General features: G+C 38.0%; 1 protein-coding gene across 1 annotated transcript in view; it reads left to right on the top strand.

The window, feature by feature from the left end:
- Nucleotides 1-21,363, top strand: part of COG5 (component of oligomeric golgi complex 5) — a 191,061-nt gene that overhangs the window by 88,440 nt on the left and 81,258 nt on the right. The window contains exon 7 of the mRNA XM_019631601.1: nt 19,346-19,550. Within this exon, the coding sequence (XP_019487146.1) occupies nt 19,346-19,550 (205 nt within the window). The remainder of the gene's footprint in view (nt 1-19,345; nt 19,551-21,363) is intronic.

The raw sequence follows: 21,363 nt of genomic DNA, 5'->3' as shown, positions 1-21,363 counted from the left end.
CGTCGACGGTGACTCACAGCAGCCCAGCTCCAGGTTGAGCTGTTGTTCAGCATCTTAGCTGTAGAGGGCAGCGTCACTGGCCCTCATATGTGGGATCCAAACCGGGGCCCTCTCGTGTCCCAAGCCAGCTCTTAACCAACGCACCACTCGGCCGGCCCAACATTCAATATTATTTTTTATTGGTTTCAGGTGTAAAGCACAGTGGTTAGGCCCTTATATAATTTATGAAGTGATTTCCCTGATAAGTCTACTACCCATCTGACGCCATAGATGGTTTTTACAGTATTTTTTACTATATTTTTCATACTGTATTTCACATCCCAGTAACTATTTTGTAACTACCAATTTGTACTTTCTAATCCCTTCCCCTTTCTCACCCATGCCCCTAATCCCCCTCACTTCTAGCCACCATCAGTTTGTTCTGTGTATCTATAAGTCTATTTCTGTTTTGTTTGTTCGTTCTGTTCTTCAGATTCCACATACAAGTGCAATCATGTGGTATTTGTCTTTCTCAGCCTGACTTATTTCACTTAGCATAATATGCTCTAGGTCCATCCATGCTGTCATAAATGGTGAGATTTCATTTTTTATGGTCAAGTAATATTCCATTGTATATATATACCGCAACTTCTTTATCCAATAGTCTGCTGATGGGCATTTCAGTTTCCATATTTTGGCTATTGTGAACAGCACTGCAGTAAACATAGGGTGTATGTACCTTTTCAAATTAGTGTTTTGGATTTCTTTGGATTAATACCCAGGAGTGGAATTGCTGGGTCATAAGGTACTTCTATTTTTAACTTTTTGAGGAACTTCCAAACTGTCTTCCATAGTAGCTGCACCAATTTGCAATCTCAGCAACAACCTTTGAACAAGGGTTCCTTTTTCTTCATATGCTTGCCAATCCTTGTTGTTTGTTGGCTTATTGATGAAGGCCATTCTGACAGGTGTGAGGTGATATCTCATTGTGGTTTTTATTTGCATTTCTCTGATGATTAGTGATGTTGAGCATCTTTTCATATGTCTGCTGATCACCTGTATGTCTATTTTGGAGAAATACCTATTCAGGTCCCCTTTCCATTTGTTAATTGGATTGTTTATTTTTTTGGTATTCAGTTGTGTGTGTTATAAAATTTAGATATTAACACCTTATCAGATGTATCATTGGCAAATTATCTTCTCCCATTTAGTTGGATGTCTTTTTGTTTAGTTGATGATTTCCTTTGCTGTGCAAAACCTTTTAGTTTGATGTCCTCCCATTGTTTTTTCGTTTGTTTGTTTTGTTTCCATTGTGCAAGGAGATGTATCAGTGAACATATTACTGGGTAATGTCTGAGAGTTTACTTTTTATATTTTCTTCTAGGAGTTTTATGGTTTCAGGTCTTACATTTAAGTGTTTAATAACCTTTTTTTTTAAGTGTTTAATCCATTTTCAATTTATTCTTGTATATGGCATAAGAAGGTGGTCCAGTTTCTTTTTTTTTTCATTTACCTGTTTAGTTTTTCCAGCACCTCTTACTGAATAGATTGTCTTTACCCCAGTGTATATTCTTGCCAACTTTGTTATAGATTAAATGGCCATATAGGCATGGATTTATTTCTGGGCTCTCTATTTTGTTCTGTTGATCAATGTCTCTGTTTTTATGCCAATACCATGCTGTTTTGATTACTATGGCATTGTAGTATAGTTTGATACCAGGTAGCATGATACCTCCAGCTTTGTTCTTCTTTCTCAAGATTGCCATGACTATAGGGTTCTTTTATGGTTCCATGTAAATTTTAGGATTATTTGTTGTTCTAATACTGTGAAAAATGCCATTGGTATTTTGATAGGGACTGTGTTGAATCTATTGATTGCTTTGGGTAGTATGGACATTTTAACTATATTAATTCTTCCTATCCATGAGCATGATCTATGTTTTCATTTATTTGTATCTTCTTTAATTTTTCTCAATGTATTATAATTTTCTGAGTACAGATCTTTTATTTCCTTGGTTAAATTTATTCCTAGGTTTGTTTGTTTTTTGATGCAATTGTAAATGAAATTGTTTTCTTAGTTTCTCTTTCTGACAGTTCATTATTGGTGTATGAAAATGCAACCGATTTCTGAATATTAATTTTGTACCCTGCTATTTTACTAAATTACTTTATTTACTAATAAAGTTTTGATGGAATCTTTGGGGTTCTCTATATATAGTAGCATGTCTTTTGCAATAACAGTTTTACTTTTTTCTTTTTAATTTGGATAACTTTTATTTCTTTATCTTGTCTGTTGCTATTCTAGGTCTTCCAGTACTATGTTGAATAAAAGAGGTGAAAGTGGGCATCCTCGCCTTATTCCTGATTTTAGAGGGAATGCTTTTAACTTTTCCCTATTGAGTATGATACTAGCTGTGGGTTTGTCATATATGGCCTTTGTTATGTTGAGATATGTCCCTTCTATTCCCACTTTGCTGAGAGTTTTTTTCATAAATGGATCCTGGATTTTGTCAAACACTTTTCCTGCAACTATTGATGTGATCATATGATTTTTATTTTTCATTTTGTTTACGTGATGTATCACGTTAATTGTTTTGCAGATATTGAAGCAATCTTGCATACCAGGAATGAATCCCACTTGATCGTGGTGTATGATCTTTTTAATGTATTGCTGAATTCGGTTTGCTAATACTTTATTGAGAATTTTTGCATCAATGTTCATTAGGGATATCGGCCTATAATTTTCCTTTTTTGTAATGTATTTTTCTGGTTTGGGAATCAGGGTAATAGTGGCCTCATAAAAGGAACTTGAGAGCCTTCCCTTCTCTTGAATTTTTTGGAATAGTTTGAGAAGAATACGTGTGAATTCTTTTTTGAATGTTTGATAAAATTCACCTTGTGAAGCCAGGGCTTTTGTTTATTGATAGCGCATTGATTTCTCATCTGATTTCATTAGTAGTAATTGATTGGTTCATATTTTCTGTTTCTTTTTGATTCAGCCTTGGAAGATTGTATGCTTCTAGGAATTTATCTATTTCTTCCAGATGTCCACAATTTGTTGGAGTATAGTTGCCCATAGTATTTTCTTAAATTTTTTTGTATTCATGTAGTGTCCTTTGCCGCTTCTTCTCTTTAATTTCTGATTTTATTTACTTGGGTCTTCTCTCATTTTTTCTTTTTTAAGATTTTTATTGGGGATTTGGGGGAGGGGAACAGCATTGGGGAATCGGGGAAGGGGAACAGACAAGTTGCTGTCCTTTTGTTCTTCAGTCTAGTTGTGGAGGACGTCGCTTCACTGGCCCATGTTGGTATTATCATTGCGCTCCTCCCAGATGAGGCAGATCGGCTGCCGGTCACACACACAGTAGCTTACGGCAGTCCACTGCAGCAGGGGCTACAGCCTACACCGTTGCTGGCAACTCATAGCAGCCCAGCTCCAGGTCGAGCTGCTGCTCACCTTCTTAGCTGTAGAGGGCAGCGTTACTGGCCCCTCATGTGGGATCCGAACTGGGGCCCTGCTGCTCAGAGCTGGCGTCCTACGCCAGCTCTTAACCAACACGCCACTCGGCCAGCTTCCTTTTTTTTCTTGATGAGCGTGGTTAAATTAAAGGCTTGCAAATTTTGTCTATCATTAAAAAAAAACCCAGCTCTTTGGTTTCATTGATCTTTTGTATTTTGTTGTTGTTTTTTTTAAGTTGAGGAAATGGGGGAGAGGAACAGTGTTGGGGAATTGGGGAGGGGGACCAGCCAAGTTGTTGTTCTTAAGTCTTAGTTGTGGAGGGTGCCAGTTGACATCTGGCTGCCCGACAGCAGCTCGTGGCCTCTAAGCTCAAGGTGCTGTGTTACGATCTTAGTTGCGAGTGGGCGTAGCCACCATCCCATGCAGAGTCCACCCGGCAGCCTTGTTGTTAAGAGCACATGCTCCATCCACTGAGCCATCCGGGTGGCAGCTCAGCTCAAGGTACTGAGTTCAGTCTTAGTTGCGGGCGGGCGTAGCCCACCATCGAACAGGTAATCTTGTTGTTAGGAGCATGTGCTCTCACCAGCTGAGCCATCCTGCCACCTGTTGGCAGCTCAGCAGCAGCTGAGCTCGGGTGCAGCATCACTGGCCCATGTGGGAATCGAACCTGTGGCACTGTTGCTCAGATCTCACGCTCTTAAGCTAACTCTTAACCAACTCAGGTACTCAGCCGGCCCTGTTTTGGTTTTTTTAGCCTCTATTTCATTTATTTTCTCTCTGATCTATATTCTTTTCTTCCTTGTACTCACTTTGGGCTTTGTTTGCTGTTTTCTTTTCAGTTCCGTTAGGTGTAAAGTTAGACTCTTTATTTGAGATTTCTTCTTGTTTCTTGAGGTAGGCCTGCATTGCTATGAATTTTTCTCTTAGGACAGCTTTCACTATGTCCCATAAATTTTGGGTCATTGTGTTTTCATTTTCATTTGTCTTCCTTCACTTGTTTTCATTTTTGTTGTTTATTTCTTCCTTGATCTTATTGTTCACCCATTCATTATTTAGTAGTATGTTTTTTAGCCTCCAAGTGTTTGTGTGTTTTTAAGTTTTTCTTATAATTGATTTCCAGTTTCATGCCATTTTGGTCAGAGAAGATACTTGATATGATTTCAATGTTCTTAAAATTATTGAGAATTGTTTTGTGGCCTAACATGTTGTCTGTCTTGAAAAATGTTCTATGTGCACTTGAAAAGAATATCTGTTCTGCTGCTTTGGGGTGAGATGCTCTAAAGTTTTCAATTAAATCCATCTGGTCTAGTGTGTCTTTTTTTTTTTTAACTTTATTGGGGAACATTGTGTTTTTTCGAGGAACAATGTGTTTTTTTCCGGGACCCATCAGCTCCAAGTCAACTTGTCCTTCAATCTTAGTTGTAGAGAGCACAGCTCAACTCCAAATTCAGTCGCCATTTTTCAATCTAGTTGCGGGCAAACCAGCAACCTTGTTGTTAAGAGCACACGCTCTAACCAACTGAGCCATCCAGCTGTCCACCAGCAGCTAAGCTCAATTTGCCGTTTTCAATCTAGTTGCGGGGAGTGCAGACCACCATCCCATGTAGGAGTAGAACCAGCAACATTCGTTGTTAAGAGCATGCCCTCTAACCACCCACTGGCAGCCCAGCTCAAGTTGTTTTCTTCAATCTAGTTGTAGAGAGGAGGGCGCAGTTCACTGGCTCATGTGGGAATCTAACTGGCAATCCTGTTGCTCAGAACACACGCTCTTAACCAACTGAGCCACCCGGCCGCCCCTAGTGTGTCATTTAAAGCTGCTGTTTCCTTGTTGATTTTCTTTCGGGAAGATCTGTCTATTGATGTCAGTGGGATGTTAAAGTCTCCTACTGTGATAGTGTTACTGTTGATCTCTGCATTTATGTCTGTCAATATTTGTTTTGTATATTTAAGTGCTCCTGTGTTGGGTGTATAGATATTTACTAGGGTTATGTTCTCTCTGTTCGATTGATCCCTTTATCATTATGTTATGACCTTCTTTATCTCTTATTATAGTCTTTATTTTAAAGTCTATTTTGTCTGATAATAAGTATTGCTACTCCAGCATTTTTCTTGTTTCCATTTTTGTGAATTTTTTTTTCCATCCCTTTTCTTTCAGTCTCAGTGTGTCTTTCAATCTGAGGTGGATCTCTTGTAGACAGCATATGTATGGGCCTTGTTTTCTTATCCACTCAGCTAGCCTATGTCTTTTCATTGGAGCGTTTAATCCATTTACATTGAAAATGATTATTGATCGGTACATATTAATAGTTATTGTCATTTTATTATTCATATTTTTTATCTTCGTTAGGTAGTTTGTTTATTTTCTTCTTTCTCCTGCCTAAAGAAGTCCTTTTAACATTTCCTGTAATACTGGCTTGATGGTATTGAATTCCTTTAGCTTTTTCTTATCTGGGAAGCTCTTTATCTCTCCTTTAATTTTAAATGATAGCCTTGCTGGGTAGTGTACTCTTGGTTGTATGCCCTTGGTTTTCATCACTTTGAATATTTCCTGGCACTCTCTTGCCTGCAAAGTTTCTGTTGAGAAATCAGCTGATAGTCTTAATAGGAGCTCCCTTGTAAGGAACTATTTGTCTTTCTCTTGCTGCTTTTAGAATTCTCTCTTTGTCTTTAACATTTGCCATTTTAATTATGATGATGTGTCTTGGTGTGGGACTGTTTGGGTTCATCTTGTTTGGGACTCTCTGTGCTTTCTGGGCTTTTGTGTCTATTTGCTTTGCTAGGTGAGGGAAGTTTTTAGTTCTAATTTCTTCAAATAGGTTCTCAGTCCCTTGCTTCCTCGCTTCTCCTTCTGGTACTCCTCAGATGCAAATATTGTTATGCTTGATGTTGTCCCAGAGGCCCCTTAAACTGTCTTAGTTTTTAAAGTTCTTTTTTCTTTTTGTTGTTCTGATTGGGTGTGTTATGCTACCTTGCCTTCTAAGTCATTGATTCATTACTCTGCTTCTTCTAATTTGCTGTTGATTTCTTTTAGTGTATTCTTTATTTCAGTTATTGTATTATTTATTTCTGAAGGTTTTTTTATGGTTTCTTTGTCCTTCTTTATGTTTACTAAATCTTTGTTGACGTTTTTACTAAGTTCCTTAAGCATTCTTGTAGCCAGTGTTTTAAACTCAGCCTCTGATAGGTTGGTTGTCTCCATTTCATTTAGTTCTTTTTCTGGAGTTTTTGTCTTTTCTTTTATTTGGGACCTGTTTCTTTGTTTCCTCATTCTGGCTGCCTCTCTGTGTTTGCTTTTATGTATTAGGTAGAACTTCTATATCTCCCAGTCTTTGCCGGGTGGCCTTACATAGTAGGTGTTCTGTGTGGTCCAATGGTACAGTCTCCCTGATCACCATGCCTGTGCTCCAGGAGTGTCCCTTGTGTGTGTTGTGTGTATTTTCCTGTTTTAGTTGAACCTTGATTACTTTTGGTGTGTCAGTGGGTGGGATTGACTCTCAGGCTGACTGGGTGTGAAGATTGCCTACACCTACAGTGTATGAACTGCTGTGTGAAGGCTGACCCCTCAGAGGGGGATTTGCCCCAGTGAGCTCTTGTGCCTGTTGAGACCACTCTTTGGGTGTGCCGCTTGTGGGGCTAGTCAGGTACTGCTCTGGTGTGGCCTGAAGCCATCCTCTGTGTGTGTTTCTTATGCCTCTTGGGAGGGGCTCCTGTTCAGGCCAGTTTCAGCCTTGCTCATGACTGTCCCTGGGCTGCCTTGTAGGAGCCAGAAGGCTAAAAGTGGTTAGCTGCTGCCTGGACTCATGTGGTGGTGGCCTCACTGTGAAATGAGACCAGCTGCCACCAGTATTGGGCCTGGGGCAGCTTAGCAAAAGGCCCAACTCAGTGCTCCCCTAGGCCTGTTGCCACCTGTTGACTGCCCAGAAGGCTGAGCCATTGAAAGAGCCTTCTTAGGTGTGTGGCCAGGCTTGTTAACCTGTTATTGAAAGCATCGTCAGCAATACAGCAACTAGCTGGGTGGAGTGGTGTCCCAGAGGCGTAGCTGGTGGTTTTTACAAAGTTAATGCAGATTCATTTTTTGCATCAGTGCTGGCCTGTGACCACTTTGCAAAACTCCTCAAGAACACTGCGGCCCACCACCACCCATCTCGGGCCTGCAGATTCCCAAGAGCTACACAAGAAGCTGCAGTGCGAAATGTGGCTGAGTATCTGCCACTGAAACTTCCCCAGGCCGCTGTAGGCGTCTACTGCTGTGAAAGGCTCTTGCAGCTTGTGGAATAGAGTCAGCTGCCCAGGAGCCAGTAGTGCCTTGTAAGAGGCAGAATTAGCTGGGCAGGGTGTGGACCCAGGGCAGCACCAAGGTAGTGTGCATGTGCGCACTTTACCAGATCAATGTCATCTCAAATTTGGCCCTTTGGGGAGAGTTCAACATAGAAAATATGGCGTCCTCCTGAAGGCTACACACAGGGGTAATGGCGCCTGTTATTCCAGCCCTTGTTCTATAGCCACACAACTCGGTCTTTCTCCATATGTCTCTGACACCTCTTGAGTTGCTACCCTTCCTCTGGAGCCCAGGTGTTTGCAAGCGAGTGAGTCTATACATGGCCATTTTAAGAGGATGCCTGGCTTTCCAGGCGCCTTCCTTCTCACCGGGGCTGACGGACAGTGTCCTCCTTGCTTCTTTTCATTGCCGGATGTTTGGGAGATTCCTCTTACCAGCATAGGACCCAGGACTGGGGAGCGTGGTGTGTCTGCTAATTGATCACCTGTGTCAATTCTGGGTCTGGTTGATTGAAGCTTCTTCTCATAATAGATATTTGTTTCCTATTTTTATGCATGTCTAATAATTTTGGCTATTAGACATGAATTTTACCATGTTTAGTATTGGATACTTTTGTGTTTCTATAAATATCTTCATCTGGATATTGTAAAGTTACTTAGAAATATTTTGGTGCTTTTGAGTTTTGCTTTTAAGATTTATCAGCAAAACCTGAGCAGTGTCTAGGGCTAATTATTTCCTACTACATAAGGCAAGACTTTGTAGTACTCTACCAAATACTCTGAATTATGAGGTTTTCCAGCCTGGCTTTTGAGAACAGGTACTCTTCCCAATTTTGTGTAACAGGTATATTCCTTCTAATCCTTTGTGTAGTTTTTCCCCCCAAACTCTGGAAATTTCCTCACATGCATATGCTGATGAGTGTTTTGCCAAATACTCAAGGTGAACCACTTGCAAATGTCTGCAGTTCTCTCTTTGTGCAGCTCTCTCCTCTCTGGTATTCTGCCCTGTTAACTCTAGTGACTTCTGTCTTCCTGATCACAGGGCAGTGGGTATAGAAGGGTGTCTCCCCTTCCTAGGCCTTAGCCTGGAAGCTCCTGATAGGAAATTAGCTGTGGCAATTGTGGGGTTCACCTCATTTGTTTTTTTGCCTCTCAAAGATCACTGTCTTTATTGCATGATGTTAAGTGTGTTTTATTTGTTTGTTTCTGGATGTTTTAGATAGAAGGGTAATTCTGTTCCCTGTTACTTCATCTTGACCAAAAGCGGAATTCCCTCATTTGGTTTTAAGATCAATGATAAACATACATTTCAAAATATTGTAGGTGTGTGTATGTTTAATGGTACTGTCATTTACTTGTCTTTGGTCACCTGCTTTCTTATTTTCCTTAACAATTACAAACCTTTGACACTCTCTACCTGCCCTCCCTTTCCCCATTCTGCTCACTCTTAGTAACCAACCTTATCTCCTGGGTCATCAGGATGATTAATGTCATTAAGAAACTCAGTATCCTCCTGTACCTTCCCTCGAAAAAGAGTCTTATTTCCTCCCTGTGGGCCTTCGTCTTCACAGCAACTCACTTGTGACAGCCTGCATGCTTGCTTTGTTTACCCCTTTCTCTCAGCAATGTCATTCATACTTTTCTTTTTTCTATCTTGCATTTCTCCTTTTTTAAAATTTCTTCCTTTAAGATATAAACTTATTCAAGTTGCTCTAATTTAATAAAAACTAAAACGAGAGAGTTCTTCTTTAGTTACTATTTAATCTTTCCTCTTTTAATCCAAACTTCTCAAAAGAGTAGTTTGCATTTTTTTTGTGTTTATTTTCATACTGTTCATTTCTCAACTAGATGTACTCTGGTTATCTTTCACCATTCTATTAAAATTGTTCTCATTAAAGTCAGCAATGATGTACCTCTTAATGACCAAATCCAGTGGATGTTTTTCAGTTCTTATCTTATAGGACCTATCTGGCTTGTGTAGTCAGAGAAGCTACTGAGTGGAAGTATAATATTTTTAGGCAAAAAACCCCCATTAATATTTCACATTCAGAGTAGTCTGTTACTTCTGATAGTGTTATTATTTTAATAACTCCTTTTGGGAGAACTCCAAGTAAGTTGTTTGGAAAGCACCTTCCTTTTATATAGCACATACAGCCCCTGATGTATACTGTAGTACTTAAAATTATATGCGTAGACACGCAATATTAAGGAAATGCAACCATCTGCAGAGTTGAAGATTCTACACAATGTAACAGATTGTCTAAGTAAGTAATATTTTGGCAGAAAATATCTAAAGGGAAATTTTCCTAGTTAAAGGAACATGTTCTTTCTGATTATATTATAAATGTTCATGCTTGGTAAAAAGAAATTCTACTAGATATAATAAGATATAATCTAGGAGTCTGACAAGGAATTCACTTTATTCAAAAGGTAAGGGGCCTGAACTTTTCACCATGAAGATTCAAAAAAGCTTCTGTAGGAAATCTGCTGCTTTAATTATCTATGGGTGATAATTATTTCCAAGGTTTCTAAGCTTTATGTCTGTTATTTAAATGTTGTCGTTTCCAGGTAATAATGCTTGCTCCCCAACCTGTTGAGTTATGATACATATTTTTAAGTCTCAATAGAAACAAGCAAAATAAACATTACCATTTGGAACTCTATCAAATGAAAACATAATTCTTTATAATCCAGTGATTTTCCAAGAATGTCTCATACCCCTTTATTTTTCTCCGTACCTCTTATCACTTTGTAATATTTCATTTTATTTATCATATCTGGACACAGCCCCTGCCATCACCTTCCAGAATGTAATCCCATAAGACATGGAATACTATTTTGATTATGACAGTATCCTCAATGGCTAACACACACCTTTAATAAATGCTTATTGACTAGAAGGAAGGAAGGAAAACAGGGAGGAATCAGATACCAGTGCTGTTTTATAAGAACTTAAGAATTTAACAGAGGAGGAGATGTGGTCATGGAAACAGAGGTCAGAGTGATGTAATTACTGGAAGGGGACCAGAAGCCAAGGAATGTAGGCAGGTGGAAAAAAGTTCAGGAAAAACTCCCCTGGAACCTTCAAAAGGAATACAGTTTGGCTGGCACCCTGACTTGAGCTTAGTGAGACCAAATTTGTTAGAAAACCTCAAGAACTGAAAGATAATATATTTATGTTGTTTTAAGCCACCAAGTTTATGATAATTTGTTATAGCAACTGTAGGAAACGAATACTGTAGGTGATAAAGTATGCATATGTTCAGCTTTAGCAGGTACTGCCAAAGTGTCTTCCAATATTGTTACACCAATTTAAATTCACATTGGCAGTATATGAAATTTCCAATTTTTCCAGAACCTTGTCAGCACTTGGTATTCTCTGTTTTTTTGTTTTAGCCATTCTGATGGGCATTTAGTTGAATCACATTGTGGTTTTAACTTTTTTTGTGATCAGTGATATTTATCTTTCTATATGTTTGTTGGCCATTTGGATATGCTCTTTCATAAAGTGTTCATTTTCTATAGAATTGTCTGTTGTATTGAATCCTAAGATTTTATTTACATATTCTGAAGTGTTTTGTTAGATTCATTTCTCTGTCTTTGGCATTCCAGTTGTATGTAGTGTGATCATTTCAATTCATGTTAGGATTGGGTTGAATTTGGTAAATTGCAGTTTTAATAAGACTCAGTCTATCTCTAATTCTTCCCTTTTCTTGGGCATGCTTCTCCCATGCTTTTGATTGAGAAGTTGGAGGGCCTTTGATCTGGAGGTTGATTTAGCTCTGCCCTCCAGAGGTTTCCAGACAAGCTTTTTAGCCTCCCATTTCATGAAACTTCACAATCTTGTAAATATCTTCATGAAATGGAAGACCTTCCCGTGTTTGTGGCATATTCTCTCCACGCAACTGGTCTTTGTTTCCTAAAATATGTTTCCACAAATCTGAAGGGTAGTTTACCTGTACTCTTTGAAACTTTAGACCTATTTCCCAGCTTTCCTTGCAACTTCATAACTAAGTAAATCTTCCATGGGATACCTGGTTTGAGAGGCCTTAAGTTTCAAAATTTTTAGTCCAGTCCTAATAACCACTAAAAGCTTTGCTAGTTTCTCTTTTCTCCAGCAGAGGTTTTCTCCTTGGCCATCTGGAATTTTTAAAACTGTATATGGCTTCTTGAGTTGTTGCAGTGGGAGCACTGGTCCGCTGCCACTCTTCTCCCATTATTCTCAGGATACATTCCAAACATGACTTTTCTTGTCCCTTCCTATATCTTCAGCACTCACTTTTTTTCTTTCTAATTTTTAAAATTCCATTTACTGGGACGTCAAAGGTTAGCAAAATTATATAGGTTTCAAGTGTACAATTCTATAATAATTCATCTGTATATCACATTGTGTGCTCACCACCCAGAGTCAGTTCTCCTTCTGTCACCATATATTTGACCCCCTTTATCCTCTTCTACCCCCTCCCCGCTTACCCTCTGGTAACCACTAAACTGTTGTCTGTGAGTTTTTGTTTTCTTGTTTTGTTTTAAGATTTTTGGGGGGAACTGGGAGAGGGGAACAGCGTTGGGGAATCAGGCAAGAGTAACAGGCAAGTTGCTGTCCTTTTGTTCTTCAGTCTAGTTGTGGAGGATGTCGCTTCACGGGCCCATGTTGGTATTATCATTGTGCTCTTCCCAGGTGAGGCAGTTGCTCGCCGGCCATTGGACGGCGGCTCACGAAAGTGCACACCCGCTGCCGGCCAGCCCCATTGCAGCCTACGCTGTCACCAGCGACCCATGGCAGCCCAGCTCCAGGTCAAGCTGTTGTTCACCATCTTAGCTGTAGAGGGCGCAGCATCACTGGCCCTCATGTGGGATTCGAACCAGGGCCCTGCTGCTCAGAGCTGTTGCCCAAGCCAACTCCTAACCAGCGTGCCACTCAGCTGGCCCAGAGTTTTTGTTTCTTTATTTGTTTGTCTTGTTCCTTTGTTGCTTTCATATCCCACACATGAGTGAAGTCATATGGTTCTCGACGTTTCGTCTCTGTACTTGAGCTTCAGTTTTTGAATGAATCATCCTCTTTCTTCTCAGTACTTACAAATACCTGAAACACATTTTTGTATCTTCCCCTTCATCTGCGTAACTCATACTCATCTTTCCAGTCTCAGTTTAGAAATGAAGTGTTCCTGGCACCTCCCTCCCCATATCACACTCAAATATGGGTATAATATCCTCTCTCTGTTTCCATAAAACTCTTATATCTCTCTAATTTTATTATTACTCTACTGCATTGTATTCAGTACTTACCCCACTGTAGTATCTTTCACTTGGCTATAAAGATTCTCTGTGTACCTTGGCTCTATATTATATTTCTATCATATAGTACAGTACTCAGTACATAATAGAAATTCCATTGAAATGGATCCTGAAAGTGTTAGTATTTAAAGGCTTTAAAAATTAGCAGAAAATCTGAGGAGAAAAACTGTAAAAATAAAAATACTCTTCATTAAAAAATTAGTAAGTACTTGTAAGTTAAATGAGGCCCTACTATGAAGAAATTTTAGAAAACAACTGTATGTGTATATGATAAACAGGGACATGAAAGGATGGTGAAAAAGTTAGGATGATTATCATAAGATAATAGGATATCAAGCGATTTTTCCTTTTTCCTTATACCTTTATTTGATTCTTTGCAGTGAGCATTTTATATCATCAGTTATAAAATATAAAACAATTTTCACTGATATAAAAGAAGAAAGCAAACACAAGACTCAGATATTTAATTAACTCTTCCATGAAGATTTGTTTAATGCATAAATGTGATTCAATAGTTATGAAAATGGATAAACTGCTCAGAGTTGAAGAATAGAGTGAGATAAAAAGAGTTTAGAGAAAAAAATCTCATTTATCTCACATACCAAGGTAAATTTGAAGTGGATTAAAGAATTAAATGCAGAATATGATACCATTCAAGTGCTAGAAATAAACACAAGTGAGTAGGCGAGAGATAGTGAAAGCTTATCTAACTGATTTAATATTCAGAAGCAATGATGAAAAGATTGATAATTAATTATATTAAAATTTTTACATGGCAAAAAAATAAACCTTAAGCAAAATGAAAAGACAAATGACAGACTAGAACAACATTTATAACTTACACCAAAGAAAAGGAGTTAGTATCCCTAATGTGTAAAAAGTTTCTAAAATGAGAAGTAAAAGGCCAACAACTCTAAAGAAAAAGAAAGAATAAGATGTAGATAGTTGAAAAGATGCGTAATGTCACCCATAAATTAAGAAACGAAAAATAAGAGTACACAGAGACACCATTTCTCATCTATCAAACTAGCAAAAAATCAAAAAGTTTTGTAACACTGTTGGGAAACAGACTTTCACACATTGTTAATTAGCATGCAAACCTTATGGAGGGGAGTTTGTGAGTGTTTAACACAATTATATAGGCATTTACTTTTTTATCAGCAATTCTGCTTTTAAGGATTTATTCCATAGGTGCAGTAGCAAAAATATGAAAAGACATATTCACAAGTCTATTCACTGAATCATTATTTGGAATAGAAAAAAATAGAAACAGCCCAAATGTTCATCACTAGGGGATTAAACTATGGTTTACCCATAGACTAGAATGCCGTGCAGCTGTAAAAAGGAATGAGAAATAGGAAAAAAAAAAAAAAAAAAGGAATGAGGAATATCTTTGTATACTACTATGGAGCAATCTTGAAGGTATATTAAATTTAAAAAAGAAAGAAGAAATATGTGTACAGTGTGCTATTGTTTACCTAAGAAAGGGAGTGATATAAATAAATATATATTTTGCTTATAGTTTTTAAATGGAAGGATAAACCATAAAATCCAGAAAAATGGTTACCAATATTGGGGGAGGGTATGTGTGAAGAATACATTGGAGTTACCAAGGATAAAAGCTAGACTTCTTTAAATATATTTTATTGTGTAGATTTAACTTTGAAGTCATACAAATATTTTATATAGTTATAAAATAAAATGAAAATGAAAAAAGAAATTATTAAAAATCAAAAGTAAAATGGATAATCTTAATACAAGTATGTGTTCAATTGGTGGTATGACAACACAGAGAGGAACCTCTTCATTTGACTTCTTACTTAACTCATTTGACTACTTTACTTTTTTTTTTTAATACAGTAATTTGTTTCTGTAGCCCTACCTACTGGGATATACTTCAAGGTCAAGATCTTCCCCCAAAACCCATGAACTCCTTTCAATAATCATGTTATTGATGGTGGTATTATTATGGTTATTCTCAGACTGCTGTATATGTAGTGTGGGTAAAGTAAATGAATAATTATGTTGGTATAGTGAATCAGGATTTTCAGCATGGGAGAAAGAAAGTATATAATGGGTGAGATCAACCGTAATTTTTAAAAAACGTAATTTGATTTACATTCAGTTCATATCACTGTCCACTGAAAAGGCATAGAAATAAGTGACCACTTTGTTAGTACTGAACCCCTCTATCATCCATGTCGTGATTTTTAAACATGATTTCTTATTAAAAGAAACCCGAATCCTTGAAGAAATGGCTGATTCCAGGTCTGGGGCAGGAAATGTGTAGGACAATTCTGTGACCCCGTGTGCTAGATAGAGTGCAAGAAAGATACCAGAGTCTAGTAGGATTGTATTAAAAGGACTCAGGAAGCAATTTGAATAGATATATACCAAAGATGGAATAAATTTAGCATCAATAAGAATAACAGTCATAAGAGATTGAAACCCATCCAATATGCCTAAGTCCATGACTTCAAAATGATACAAATAAAAAAATACTTACTGGTTATCCTTGATGATACATATAGAACTTACTCCTTACTTTGAAAACAGGTAAATAAAGGAAAAAATCAAACATTTTTCCTGCCTTTCCTATGATATCCAAATGATATCTCAAAAGAAACCAGACAATTGATGGCAGAAGTGTCTATTTATAAAAGTGTTACCTGTCATAAATGCACAAAGAATGTTAAAACATCTTTATTTTGAAATCTCTTAGTGGATCTAGGCAATGATTATTAATGGCTGCTAATAAATATCATGGAAAGGCAAACAGTACACAAGTAGTCTTGTCAGAAAGTATAAAACCAGAACCTCTTATCTATTGGTTTTCAACTTTGCTGTGCATTAGAATCATTTGGAGAGTGTTTTAAAATCCCAAAGCCTAGGCTGCAATTACATTAAAGTCTCTGAGGGTGAGACTCAAGCATCAGGATTTTTTTTAAAGCTCCCCAAGTTGTTTCAATTACAGCCACGGTTGAACTGCACTTGATAATTTACAGGAAATACAGAGATCAGTGGGTACAATCAGCAAAACCTAGACTGGAAAACTCTACAGGATATATGACCCAGTTTCTTACACAAAGAATTGAATGGAGTAAAAAGAAGCTATAAATCAGGCTTGGTGATATATCAACTAATTATAATATATGGACTATTTATGGGTCCTAAATCAAACAAACTACAAAAAAATCACAAGTCTATCAGGCAAATGTGATCACTGTTAATTTTGAGAAGTGTGATAAGAGAACTGCTGTTATGTTATTTTTAAATAGTCTTTACTGTTAGAGATATATGTTGAAATATTTATGATGAAATTATAATCGCTGAACCAGCTAAAACTGGTCCTAGCCTATTTCTAATAAGATACCGAGTTGCTTTTCAGAGACTACAGAACAAAATTGCAAGTTACACTGCCAAAGCATGTGCAGAGATGAGAATTTTGACCTTTAATTACACTGGGGACCAAAGTCTCACCCCCCCCCCCCAAAAAAAAAAAAGACCAAAGGACTGGGACTTGACAAGGAACTTGAACACCAGAACCCTTTTGAAAGCAACAAGTTTGTTATCCAGGGAGATCTGGTGCTTAAGCCCCTTACCGTAATCTTACCATAAATGGTCAAATTTCAAAGCCTTCCAGCACTTCTGCATACCAACCCACCCATCCTTCTCTAACCTCTTAAATTCCACCACAAACCTTGGATTGGAGAGACAGATTTGAGCTTTGCCGCCTATCTCCTTGCCTGTCGACCTCACAAAAGAAAGCCTTGTCTTTTCTCAAAAGCTAATGTTGTAATATTGGCTTATATAGGCACTGGGCAGCGAGCTCTTGATCTATAACAAAATATGTTGGTGGTTTGCACCCAAACAGCTGGTAGCAGTGGAGGAGGATTGGCTGGAAATACAGACAAACCAGATCGAGTTGACAAGAGCTGAAGCCCTTGTGGTTGGTATATTTGAAATCTATAACTTTTGTTTTTCAAAATGTCAAGGAAAATATTTAAGGCAGAAGAAAAAAATCAGCAAAGAATAAAGAAAAATCAGAAAAGTCTAAAACTCAGGAGATAATGATTTATGATTTTTGCATCTACATCATGAAGAATATTGTTCCTTTTTTTTATTCATTTTTACATTTTTGGTTTTGTTATCAGGGTAATGGTGTCATAGAAAGAGTTGGGAATTAGTATTTTTCTTTAAATTGTTGTATACAATTCACCACTGAAGTTATCTGGGTCTGTATATTTTCTTTGTGCAAAGGTAATTTTTAACTAAAAAGTTCAACACATGTAAGGCTATTGAGTGTATCTATTTCTTCTTTCATAGAAATTTTCAGTTATTGGCTTAAGGTTGTTTCTACTTCCTTTATGATCCTTTAATTTCTGCCGAATATGTACCGAGGTCACCTCTCTGATTTGTAATATGGCTAATTTGTGTCTTCTCTCTTTTCCTAAACAATCTGTCTGTCAATTTTAAAAGTTTGTCAATTTTACTCGTTTTCTCTAAGAACCAGTTTTTTGTTTCAGTGTTTCTATTGTTTTTCTGTTTTCTGTTTCGTTGGTATCAGTGTGTCTTTATTTTCTTTCTTCTGTTTATATTGGGTTTTCTTTGCCCTTCTTTATCTATGTTCTTAAGGTAGAAGCTGAGGTCATCGATTTGAGACTTTGCTTCTTTGCAAATATAGGTGTTTATATAAATTTCTCCCCAGTACTCCTTTAGCAGCATTCCACAAATTTTCTTACTTTGTGTTTTAATTTTCATTCAGTTCAAAATACTTTTTGTTTTAAAGATTTTATTGGGGAATTGGGGGAGGGGAACAGTGTTGGGGAATTAGGGAAGGGGACTAGCCAAGTTATTGTTCTTCAGTCTTCATTGTGGAGGGCACCAGTCGCCACCTGGCTTCCCGTTGGCAGCTCGTGGCCTCTGAGCTCAAGGTACTATGTTCAATCTTAGTTGCAGGTGGGCATAGCCACCATCCCATGCGGGAGTCGAACCAGCAGCCTTGTTGTGAAGAGCACACTCCCTATCCACTGAGCCATCCAGGCGGCACCTCGCTCAGTCTTAGTTGTGGGTGGGCATAGCTTACCATCAAACAGGCAATCTTGTTGTTACACCAGCTGAACCATCCTGCCACATGTTGGCAGCTCAGCAATAGCTCAGCTTGGGCACAGCATCACTGGCCCATGTGGGAATCAAACGGGGGGCCCCATTGCTCAGAGCTCGCACTCTTAAGCCAGCTCTTAACCAACTGAGCCACTCAGCCGGCTCCCTCAAAATTCTTTCTAATTTTCCTTTTCTTTTTTCTTTTTTTTTTAAGATTTTATTGGGGAACAGTGGGGGGCACATTGGGGAATCAGGGAAGAGGAACAGACAAGTTACTGTTCTTTTGTTCTTCAGTCTAATTGTGGAGGATGTCACTTCACTGGCCTATGTTGGCATTATCATTGTGCTCTTCCTGGGTGAGGTAGTCACTTGCTGGCCATTGGACGGCCGTTTGCAGCAGCTCACAAAAGCTCATGCCCCCTGCCCACCAGCCCCACTGCAGTCTATGCCGGCACAGGCAACTCACGGCAACCCAGCTCCAGGTCGAGCTGTTGTTCACCATCTTAGCTGTAGAGGGCGCAGCATCACTGGCCCTCATGTGGGATCTGAACTGCGGCCCTGCTGCTCAAAGCTGGCGTCCCAAGCCAAGTCCTAACCAACGCACCACTTGGCCAGCCTTCCTTTTCATTTCTTTTATGAATAACATGAGTTATTTGTTTAGAAGCATGTTTTTTAGTCCGAATTTAGGCATTTTTAAAGATACCTTTGTTGCTGATTTCTAATATAAAACTATTTTGGGTAGAGAGCATACTTTGTATTACTTGAAACCTTTTAAATTTATTCAGACTTTTTTTATGGCAGCAAATATTGTCGATCTGGGTAAATGATTCACATGCACTTGAAATTAATGTATACTTTGCTGTTTTGGGTGAAGTATTACATAAATGTCAAGTAAATGTTTTGGGTTGATGTTTAGGTTTTCTATATGCTTACTGATTTTCTATGTACTATCAATTACTGAGAAAAGGAATTGAAATCTTCAACTATAATTGTTAAGTTGTCTATTTTTTTATAGATTATGTTTCAAAATATGGTCCACAAGTGTATCAAATGCAGTGAATGGTCTGGGTAGAAAATTACTGTGACCAGCATTATTATAAAGGAACTCATTAGGACACATCTTTGGTTTGTCCTCTAATACCATCATCTTCATATATAGAAAAAACTTTTATTTGCTACATTTTATTGTTTTATCACTTATCTAATGCATGTTATTGTTTTGCTTGGCAGCTTCTATATTTTTGAAACAGGCATTTGAAGGAGAATACCCTAAATTATTGCGTCTTTATAATGATTTATGGAAGCGTCTTCAACAGTACAGCCAAAATATTCATGGGAAGTTTAATGCAAGTGGAACTACAGACCTCTGTGTTGACCTACAGCACATGGACGATGAGACACAAGACATATTCATACCAAAAAAGCCAGATTATGAGTACGTTTGCTTAATCAAACCTGTTTGTTGGCATGTTAAGGGTTTTGTCTTTTATTTTTATTATAAATTGGGAATATGCTAGTCTTCTAAATATTTGTAATGATTACTATTTGAATACCTTTAAGGACTACACAAAACTTTTAACTGAAGCAGTCAAACTTCACTGTTAGTTGAGCAGCCTGATTCCTAACTAGGATCTATTATAAAGTATTATACCTAGTAAGGTGAATAGAAACTAGGGGAAGAGCCTATGTGGTCATTACCTTTTAATTGATGTTAAAACATACTTGTATTTACATCAGATGGGATCATTATTGATAGATCATTAGCATAAATATAAAAGAAACTGTTGTGTTCAGGAACTATAGGAGAAGTAAGTCTTCTCTGGGATAGGTTCTCAGTCTGGTAAGAAAAAAGTGAGCTATACTTAAAATTAAACCTGAAAATCTCTTAGGTCACTCATAAAGTGCAGTATATGTAGCCAGATTTAGGAGCCACATGGGAAACACTAGAATCATATTTATTATGATGAGGCCAACTCAGATAACAACAGATTATTATCACCTACCTTGTAAAAAAAAAGTTGGTAGATTAATGAGTGTTGTTTATTTATTTATTTTTAAAAAATATTTTATTGGGGAATTGGGGCAGGGAACAGCGTTGGGGAATCGGGGAAGGGGAACAGACAAGTTGCTGTCCTTTTGTTCTTCAGTCTAGTTGTGGAGGACGTCGCTTCACTGGCCCATGTTGGTATTATCATTGTGCTCTTCCCGGGTGAGGCAGTTGCTTGCCGCCCATTGGACTGCTGCTCACGGCGGCTCCCCCAGCTCACGCCGGCTGCCAGCCACTCACGGTGCTTTATGGCAGCCCACTGCAGCCTATGCCATTGCCAGCGACTCACGGCAGCCCAGCTCCAGATCGAGCTGTTTTTCACCATCTTAGCTGTAGAGGGCAGTGTCACTGGCCCTCATGTGGGATCCAAACCAGGGCCCTGCTGCTGAGAGCTGGCGTCCCAAGCCAGCTCTTAACCAACTCGCCACTCAGCCGGCCCCATGATTGCTATTTAAATGTTTGGTTCTCTTTCAACTTTTTTTTTTTCTTAATACTTATAATTGAATTGTACCCACTGCAGTAAGAAGTTCTGACTGGCAAAATATAGGAAGTAGAAGTTTGACTGGCAAGTTAAGTGACACAAGAGAAGTCTAGAATGATAGAATGAGACCATATTGTTGTCTTCAAAGACTCTTTTATGCTAAACATGGAGATTAGATGAGGACTAATCGAAGAGGGGACAAGAGGAATGAACCCATATGTTGATCTACGAAGATCTAATAATATATTAGGTTTGTTTTTAAAGTAGTATATAAAATAGCATATATATTATCATCCTATTTTTGTCTTAGTTTTATTTTTAAATCCATTTGCTTATAGTAAAAATGGTCTGGCAATATACACAACAAATGATAATAGTGGTTTATCTCCAAGATGTAGAATTTTGATTTTGTATATTTTCTGCTTTTTAAATTCAGTGGAGAGGAAACAAACAAACAAACAAAAAGCCTTGTGTTTTGACTAATGGATATCACTGTCATCCTTTGGAAACTAAATTCAGTAAAGTAGTTGGTGGGGAACAAGGAGTTATGACCCCCCCAAATCATGAGAGGAACAAGGAAACATGTAATGGGTTTTAAGTATCCTTTTGAAGTAAGGCAGAGAAGAAAACATTTTACCATGTTAGCCAAGCCAAAGGAAAGTTGTTTGTTTTTAATGATAGAAGGAGACTTGAGAATGTTTATAGATAAAAGTAGCCAGT

The sequence above is a fragment of the Hipposideros armiger genome, unplaced genomic scaffold, assembly GCF_001890085.2.
Source record: "Hipposideros armiger isolate ML-2016 unplaced genomic scaffold, ASM189008v1 scaffold_1017, whole genome shotgun sequence".
Lineage (NCBI taxonomy): Eukaryota > Metazoa > Chordata > Mammalia > Chiroptera > Hipposideridae > Hipposideros > Hipposideros armiger.
The sequence above is the reverse complement of the archived record's forward strand: the minus strand, read 5'-3'. Positions and strand labels throughout refer to the sequence as shown.